Source organism: Rhincodon typus, unplaced genomic scaffold, assembly GCF_021869965.1.
Source record: "Rhincodon typus isolate 14 unplaced genomic scaffold, sRhiTyp1.1 hic_rhity00003149, whole genome shotgun sequence".
In the NCBI taxonomy this organism is placed as follows: domain Eukaryota; kingdom Metazoa; phylum Chordata; class Chondrichthyes; order Orectolobiformes; family Rhincodontidae; genus Rhincodon; species Rhincodon typus.
The window spans coordinates 12,185-20,322 of NW_025968787.1; the positions used below are offsets into that span (position 1 = coordinate 12,185).

Sequence of the window (8,138 nt, forward strand, 5' to 3'; positions counted from 1 at the left end):
GAGCTCCATAATCCAGGCCGACACTCCCTCCCTCCCTCCCGGTGCCAGTACTGAGGGAGCGCCGCACTGTCGGAGGGAGATGGATGTACTCTAGGGGGCTTGAGCTCCATAATCCAGGCCGACACTCCCTCCCTCCCTCCCGGTGCCAGTACTGAGGGAGCGCCGCGCTGTTGGAGGGAGATGGACATACTCTAGCACCTGAGTACCATAATCCACAGGGAGATGCATGACTCCCTCTGGGGACTGAGCTACACCTTGGCTTTACTTTACGGGGTGAAACCCTCCCCGTTCAGCCCCACCATCCTCCTGAGGTACATCTCACTCCCTCTGTTAAATGTTACCAATGCCCCATACGGCCCCCCTGCCCCCCCAACACAGCTGTCCCCGCCCACCCCGTTCCCTCCTCACTGACCTGCAGCCTCCTCAGTTGTTTGATAGCCTCATCACGGCCTTTGGTAGCTGCCTCGATCTGTCCCTCGGTGTCTTTCAGGTCCATCTCCAGCTTCTTCCTGGATGCCAAAGTCGAGGAACGCTGCTTACGTTCCTCTTCCAGCTCCGCCTCGAGTTCCCGGACCTGCGGGGAGTGATGGTGGGGTAAAAAGGGGTGGGGGCGGGGGGAATTGGGAGACAGACAAGCACAGGGTCAGCTGCCCGGTAATGGTTACACCCGGCCTGAATCTCGGCAAATTCCAACCTACTTCCCTCCTACACACCCACCACACACTCTTCGGCCCATCCCTGTCCGTGCCAACCCAGATATCCTAAATTAATCCAGTCCCCGTTTCCCCAGCATTTGGCCCCTATCCCTCTAAACCCCTTCCTGTCCATGTCCCCATCCAGATGCCTTTTAAATGTTTGTAACTGTACCAGCTCCCCCCACCCACTTCCTCGTTCCATACACGCACCACACTCTGTGCGTGAAAACGTTACCCCCTCGGGTCCCTATCCCCCCCTTCACCTTAAACCTATGCCCCTCTCGTTTCGGACTTCCCCCCTACCCTGGCGAAAAAGACCTTGGCTATTCATCCTATCCATGCCCCTCATGATTTTATAAACCTCTATAAGGTCACCCCATCCGACGCTCCGGGGGGGGGGGAAAACAGCCCCAGCCCACCCTTATAACTCAAACTCTCCAGTCTTGGTAACATCCTGACAAATCTTTTCTGAATCCTTTCCAATTTAATAACATCCTTCCTATAGCAGGGAGACCGGGATCGAACGCAGTATTCCAAAAGCGGCCCTAACCAATGTCCTGTACAGCGCCCCCTCCGACATGACCCTCCCGACTCCTGTACCCAACGCACTGACCAATAAAGGCAAGCGTACCGAAACCCTTCTTCATTGCCCTGTCCACCAGCAACTTCCTGACATTCAATGGCGTTACCGTCACTGAATCCCCACCCCCCCCAACCCCTATGATCAATATCCTGGGGGTTACCCAATGAGCAGAAACTGAACCAGGGACCCCCCCCACCAAGCCCCCTATCGATGCAGCGGCTACAATAGCAGGTCCGAGGCTGGGAATCCTGCAGCGAGTAACTCCCCTCCTGACCTCCCCCCCCTCCAACAATCAACAGGCACGAGGCAGGAGGGGGGGAGGGGGGAGGGGAGAGGGGAATACTCCCCACTAGCCCTGGGTGGGATAGGGCACCACCGACAACACTCGAGAAGCTCGACACCATCCCAGGAACAGAGCAGCCCCCACACACACCCTTACCTGCGCGCCCCCCACAGCGTGATTGACACGCTAACCCTCCCCCCACCCCACCCACCTACGCATGGCCGCAGCAGTGTGTGTATCAGTGCGGTGACTGCTGCGTTATGGGAATGGGACAGACAGTTGGGGGGGTGAAATGGTGACAGGGCAGACCTGTTTGACCAGGCCCCTCTGCTTCTCGTCGTTCTGCTCCTCACGGCTCTGCAGGCTCCGGTCATACTGGGCCTTAGTTGCCTGCATGGTGACCTCGAGCCGAAGTTTGGCGTCCTCTGTGCCCTGCAGCTCATCCTCTAGCTCCTCCAGCTGTGTCTTCATCTCCTCCAGCTGCTGCTCCAGTGACCGCTTCGCCTTCTCCAGCTCGTGGACCTGAGGGTGGCAGGGCAGGAGGCAACAACACAGGCAGTTAGTCAGAGTGGGGCTAGGGCACACGCAGAGACAGAGAGACAGAGAGAGAGAGAGAGAGACAGCTCGCAACGGTGGGCAGAAAACACAGGCAGCAGGCGGGATTTTGATCGAGTTCACTGAACTGTGCGAGGGAGACAGAGAGACACCGGGTGGGGGTGGAGAGAGACACGGACACAGAGCGCGCGCAAGTGAGTGTGATAGAGAGACTGAGCGCGAGCCAGAGAGATAGAGAATGAGAGAGTGAAAAGCAGAGAGAGCAGGAGAAAAACGGGGCAGAGAGACACGACGGAGAGAGAGGAAATTAGAAGATAGGAGCAGGAGGTGGTCATTTGGCCCTGCTGCACCATTCATCACGATCGTGGCTCATCGTCCAAGTCAACAGCCTAGTCCTGCTTTCTCCCCATAACCTTTGATCCCATTCACCCAAGTGCTATATCTAGCCGCCTCTTGAATATATTCAATGTTTTGGCATCAACTATTTCCTGTGGTAATGAATCCCACAGGTTCACCACTCTTTGGGTGAAGAAACGTTTCCTCATCTCCGTCCTAAATGGTCTACCGCGAATCCTCAGACTGTGACCCCTGGTTCTGGACACACCCACCATCGGGAACATCCTCCCTGCATCTACCCTGTCCAGTCCTGTTAGAATTTTATAAGTGTCTATGAGAGCCCCCTCCCTCATTCGTCTGAACTCCAGCAAAAACAATCCTAACCGAGTCAATTTCTCCTCATACGTCAGTCCCGCCATCCCCGGAATCAGCCTGGTAAACCTTCGTTGCACTCCCTCGAGAACAAGAGCATCCTTCCTCAGAAAAGGAGACCAAAACTGCACACAATGTTCTAGGTGTGGTCTCACCAAGGCCCTGTATAACTGCAACAAACATCCCTGCTCCTGTACTCGAAACCTCCCACAATGAAGGCCAACATCCCATTTACCTTCCTTACTGCCTGCTGCACCTACATGCTTACCTTCAGAGACTGGTGCAAAAGGACACCCAGGTCCCACTGCACACTCCCCTCTCCCAATTTACAGCCATTCAGGTAGCAATCTGCCTTCTTGTTTTTGCTTCCAAAGTGAATAACCTCACATTTATCCAAATTAAACTGCATCTGCCATTGATTTGCTCACTCACCCAACCTGTCTAGATCGTGAAGGATCTCTGCATCCTCGTCACAGTTCACCCTCCCACCCAACTTGGTATCATCTGCAAACTTGGAGATGTTACATTTTGTCCCCTCATCCAAATCATTAATATATACTGTGAATAGCAGGGGTCCCAGCACCGATCCCTGTGGCACCCCACTAGTTACTGCCAGCCAATGTGAAGAGGGCCCATTAGTTCCTTCTTTTTGTTTTCTCTCTGCCAACCAGTTTTCTATCCATCTCAATACACTTCCCCCAATCCCATGTGCTTTAATCTTGCACAATAATCTCCTCCACTAGTTACATCTTCACAGAGTTCTAACAGATTTGTCAAGCGCGATTTCCCCTTCATAACTCCATGCTGACTCTGTCTGATCCTGCCACTGCTTTCCAAACGCTCTGCTATAAAATCCTTGACAAGGGATTTGAGAATTTTCCCCATGACTGATGTTAGGTTCACCGGTCTGTAATTCCTCGTTTTCTCTCTCCCTCCCTTTTTGAATATTGGAGTGACATTAGCCACCCTCCAACCTGCAGGGACTGTTCCAGAGTCTACAGCATCCTGGAAGACGACCACGAAAGCATCCACTATTTCTAGAGCCACTTCTTTAAGTACTCTGGGATGTAGGTTGTTATCAGGCCTGGGGATTTATACGCCTTCAATCCCATCAATTTTCCCAGCACCATTTCTCAACTAATATTGATCTCCCTGAATTCTTCCCCCTCACTAAATCTTGCATTCTCCAACATTTCTGGTATCTGATTTGTCTCCTCTTTTGTGAAGACAGAACCAAAGCATGTATTCAGTTGCTCAGCCATTTCTTTGTCTCCTATCATACATTCCCCAGTCTGTCTGTAGGGGACCTACTTGTGTTTACCAATTTCTTTCTCTTCATGTACGTATAGAAACGCTTAGTGTCAGTCTTTATGTTCCCTGCGAGCTTACTTTTGCACTGTATTTTCCCCCTTCTCAAACAATCTCGTGGTCCTTCTTTGCTGAATTCTAAACTGCTCCCAATCCTCAGATTTATTACTTTTCTTGGCCAACCTGTGAGCTTCTTCCTTGGATTGGATATTATCTCTTATTCCCTTTGTTCGCCATGGATTGGCCCTCTTACCCATTTGGCTTTTGTGCCAGACAGGAATAAACAGTTGTTGCAGATTCCCCCATGTATTCCTTCAATGTTTACCATTTCCTATCTGCTGTCATCCCTTTAAGTAACTCTCCCCAATGTATCAAGGCCAACTCTCGCCTTATATCTTCGTGGTTTCCTTTATTAAGGTTCAGCACCCTAGTCTCCGAATTAACAACCTCACTCTCCAGCCTGATAAAAATTTCTATCATGTTATGGTCGCTCTCACACAGCTAGATTGGCAATGATTCTTTTCTCATTACACAGTACTCAGTATAACATAGCCTGCTCTCTAGTTGGTTCCTCCACATATTGATCAAGTAAACCATCCCGTATACACTCCAGGAATTCCTCTTCTACGGCAGTGTGGCTAATTTGATTTGTTCAATCTACGTGCAGATTAAAATCACCCGTGATCACCGATATTCCCTTATCAAATGCATCTCTAATTTCTTATTTCATGCCATTCCCAACATCACCACTGCAGTTTGGAGTCTATATATGACACCTACTAATGGTTTTTGCCCCCTGGTATTTCTCAACTCTACCCAGACAGACCCCACATTGTCAGAGCTAATATCCTCTCTCACTATTGCGTTAATTCCCTCTTTAACCAGCTACACCACTCCAACACCTTTTCCTTCTTCCGTGTCCCTAAATACTGAACACCCTGGGTTTCCATCCCTGGTCACCCTGTAGCCATGTCTCCGTAATCCCAATTATATTGTACCCGTTTACATCTATCTGCATGAAAAGTTCACCCACTGTATCGCAAATGTTCCGCGCATTAACACACAAAGCCTTTAAGCTCAGTCTTTTTAACATTGTTTGTCTCGCTCTTGTTTTTGTCAATAGAGAGACAGACAGAGCACTCACAGTGCTCTCATCACTTACGTTCTTGCCCACATCGTCCTTGGAGCTAATCAGGTCCTCCATCTCAGAGCGAAGCTGCTTGTTCTGTCGCTCCAGCTCCTCCTTGCTTTCCACCGCCTCCTCGAGAGCTCGGCTCAGCGAAAGCACCCGGGTCTCCTTCTCCCGCGCTTCTGCTTCCGCTCTGTCCCTCTCCTCCGCATGGCGCGCTGACACACTCTTCTCTTCTGCCAGCAGCTGCCGAGAAACAGAGAAACCTTCAACTCCACTCGCCTTTCCATAATGGCTGTGTTAACCCCCGGTGCCAGCACTGAGGGAGCGCCGCACTGTCGGAGGGAGCTGGATATACTCTAGGGACCTGGGCTACATTATCCAGGCCGACATTCCCTCCTTCCCTCCCCCCCCGGTGCCTGTACTGAGGGAGCGCCGCACTGTCGGAGGGAGATGGATATACTCTAGGGGGGACTCGAGCCCCATAATCCAGGCCGACACTCCCTCCCTCCCTCCCGGTACCAGTACTGAGGGAGCGCCGCACTGTCGGAGGGAGATGGATATACTCTAGGGGGGACTCGAGCCCCATAATCCAGGCCGACACTCCCTCCCTCCCTCCCTCCCGGTACCAGTACTGAGGGAGCGCCGCACTGTTGGCGGGAGATGGATATACTCTAGGGGGACTCGAGCTCCATAATCCAGGCCCGACACTCCCTCCCGGTGCCAGTACTGAGCGCTGACCTTTACTCTGGAGGCTCTTACCTGATCGAACTTCTTCTGCCTCTTCTCCAGGCTGCTAACCAGCTGCCTCTGATTGTCTAGGTCCAGGGTCAGGTCGTCGAGCTCCTGCTGCAGCCTGTAGCGATTTTTCTCCTGTTTGTCACAGGCAGCGCTGCGCTCCTCCAGTTTCTGGCTGGTCACCTCGAGTTCCCTCAGTAATTTCCGACGTGATTCCTCAGCTCCCTCCAACTGAATGGCATCCTCTTCCACCTTCTTCCGAGCGTCGGCCAACTACAGACAGCGGGGAGAGAGAGAGACCGAGGCAGAGGGGGATGTGAGAGGGGAGGCGCAGTTTACTGAGGCAGAGGGGGATGCAAGAGACCGGGGCAGAGGGGCATGTGTGTGAGAGAGAGGGATTTGAGAGAGAGGGATATGAGAGAGAGGGAGAGAGAGGGAGAGAGAGAGAGAGAGAGAGAGGGAGAGTGGGGGAGGCAGAAACAGGGGAAGGCTGCGGTGCAGTGGGATCTAGGACATGAAGCAGAGAGGGAACGCACAGGCACAGCCATTGACAGTTCAGGGGGAAACTGGCCCGTTTATCGCCAGGCGGGGGTGGTGTATCAAAGTGAGGGAGTCCTGCTCCAAGCGGACGGTTGGGGGTGGGGAGGGGAATGGGCAGTGAGACCCTCTGGCCCCTACAGCTGGAGCATCGGGTCCTGTTCCGGCGATCACTGTCCTACCTGAGCCTGCAGGCCGAGCACCTGACGAGACAGGTTAGCCTTTCCTTCCTCGTCTTCCTCCATTTGCTCCATTAGACTAGTCTTCTCAGCTTCCAGCTGTCGGACCCGGGTACTGAGGTTCAGTTTCTGTCTGGTCTCATCCTGGAGCAGCTCCTGTAAACAGCACACGGTTAGATCCAGAGTAAAGCTCCCTCTACACTGTCCCCGCCCCACCCCCCATCAAACACTCCCAGGGACAGGGGTTTAGATACAGAGTGAAGCTCCCTCTACACTGTCCTTTCCCATCAAACACTCCCAGGGACAGGGGGTTAGATACACAGTAATGCTCCCTCAGCACTGTCCCCCCCTCCAAATCAAACACTCCCAGGAACAGCAACAGCACGGGGTTAGATACAGAGTAAAGCTGCCTCTATGCCCATTGTGTGTGTGTGTGTGTGTGTGTGTGTGTGTGTGTGAGAGAGAGACAGAGAGAGAGAGTGGGGGGAAGGGAGAGGGGGAGAGACAGTGTGTGTGTGAGAGAGAGAGTGCGAGAGAGTGAGTGTGTGTGTGTGAGAAAGAGAGTGTGAGAGAGTGTGATAGACTGTGTGAGAGAGTGAGACTTTGTGCATCTGTGCGTGCGTGAGAGGGACTGAGAATGTGTGAGAAATTGTGTGCATCTGTGAGTGCGAGAGAGAGACTGTGCACGCATGTATGAGAGCGAGAGGGGCTGTGTGCGCGCGTGCGAGAGAGCGAGCATTTCAGTTTAGGTGTCACACCGTTCCATGCACTTGTTGGTCATTAATAAACCTCTCTGCATTCTTGCTCCGTGAGATGTTAGCTCAGTCGGCCAACTCGAGATGCAGAGAGACGCCAACAGCATAGGTTCAACTCCCACGCCGGCTGACATTAGCAGGCGCAGCTCTTCCCTCTCAAACCTCGCCCAAGGCGTGGTAACGCCCCCCCCTCACTGACCCCCACCTTTTCTCTCTCACTATCTAACGAAAGGGTAGCCCTATGGTCTGGTGGGCGACAGTCACTTCACCTTTCTGGTGATGAAACTTGGCATGAATTTTTTTCTCTCTCAGTTGGAGAGGGGCCAGGCTTGAGCAGTGACTGTTTCATCTTCACCCCCCTCCCGAAATGCCCCGGCCAGTCTCGCCCAGAGCCACTCACCTGAGTATCCTGAAGGTTCGACTCCAAACTTGACACCTCCTTGGCCAGTTTGGTGGCCTTGGACTCTGCGGTTCCAAGAGCTGTTGAGGTGTTGTCCAGTTCAGCCTGTGTGCAAGAGTGAAATGGGCACAGGCAGGGAGAGGGGCAGCGGGGATGGAGAGACAGAGAGACAGATAAAGAGAGAGAGAGAGGCAGCAGGGATGTAGAGACAGAGAGAGAGACGGGGGGGGGGGGGGGGGGGGGGGGGGGGGGGGGGGGGGGGGGGGGG

General features: G+C 53.2%; 1 protein-coding gene across 1 annotated transcript in view; it reads right to left on the minus strand.

Moving 5' to 3' along the window:
• LOC109926361 (myosin heavy chain, embryonic smooth muscle isoform-like) overlaps positions 1-7,975 on the minus strand; it is a gene marked incomplete at its 5' end in the record, with an annotated part of 16,438 nt that extends 8,463 nt beyond the window's left edge. Inside the window, 6 exon segments of the mRNA XM_048593574.1 lie at positions 413-574; positions 1,871-2,083; positions 5,295-5,507; positions 6,024-6,272; positions 6,719-6,871; positions 7,871-7,975. Of these exon segments, the coding sequence (XP_048449531.1) occupies positions 413-574; positions 1,871-2,083; positions 5,295-5,507; positions 6,024-6,272; positions 6,719-6,871; positions 7,871-7,975 (1,095 nt within the window).
• Positions 7,976-8,138: the final 163 nt, after the last annotated feature.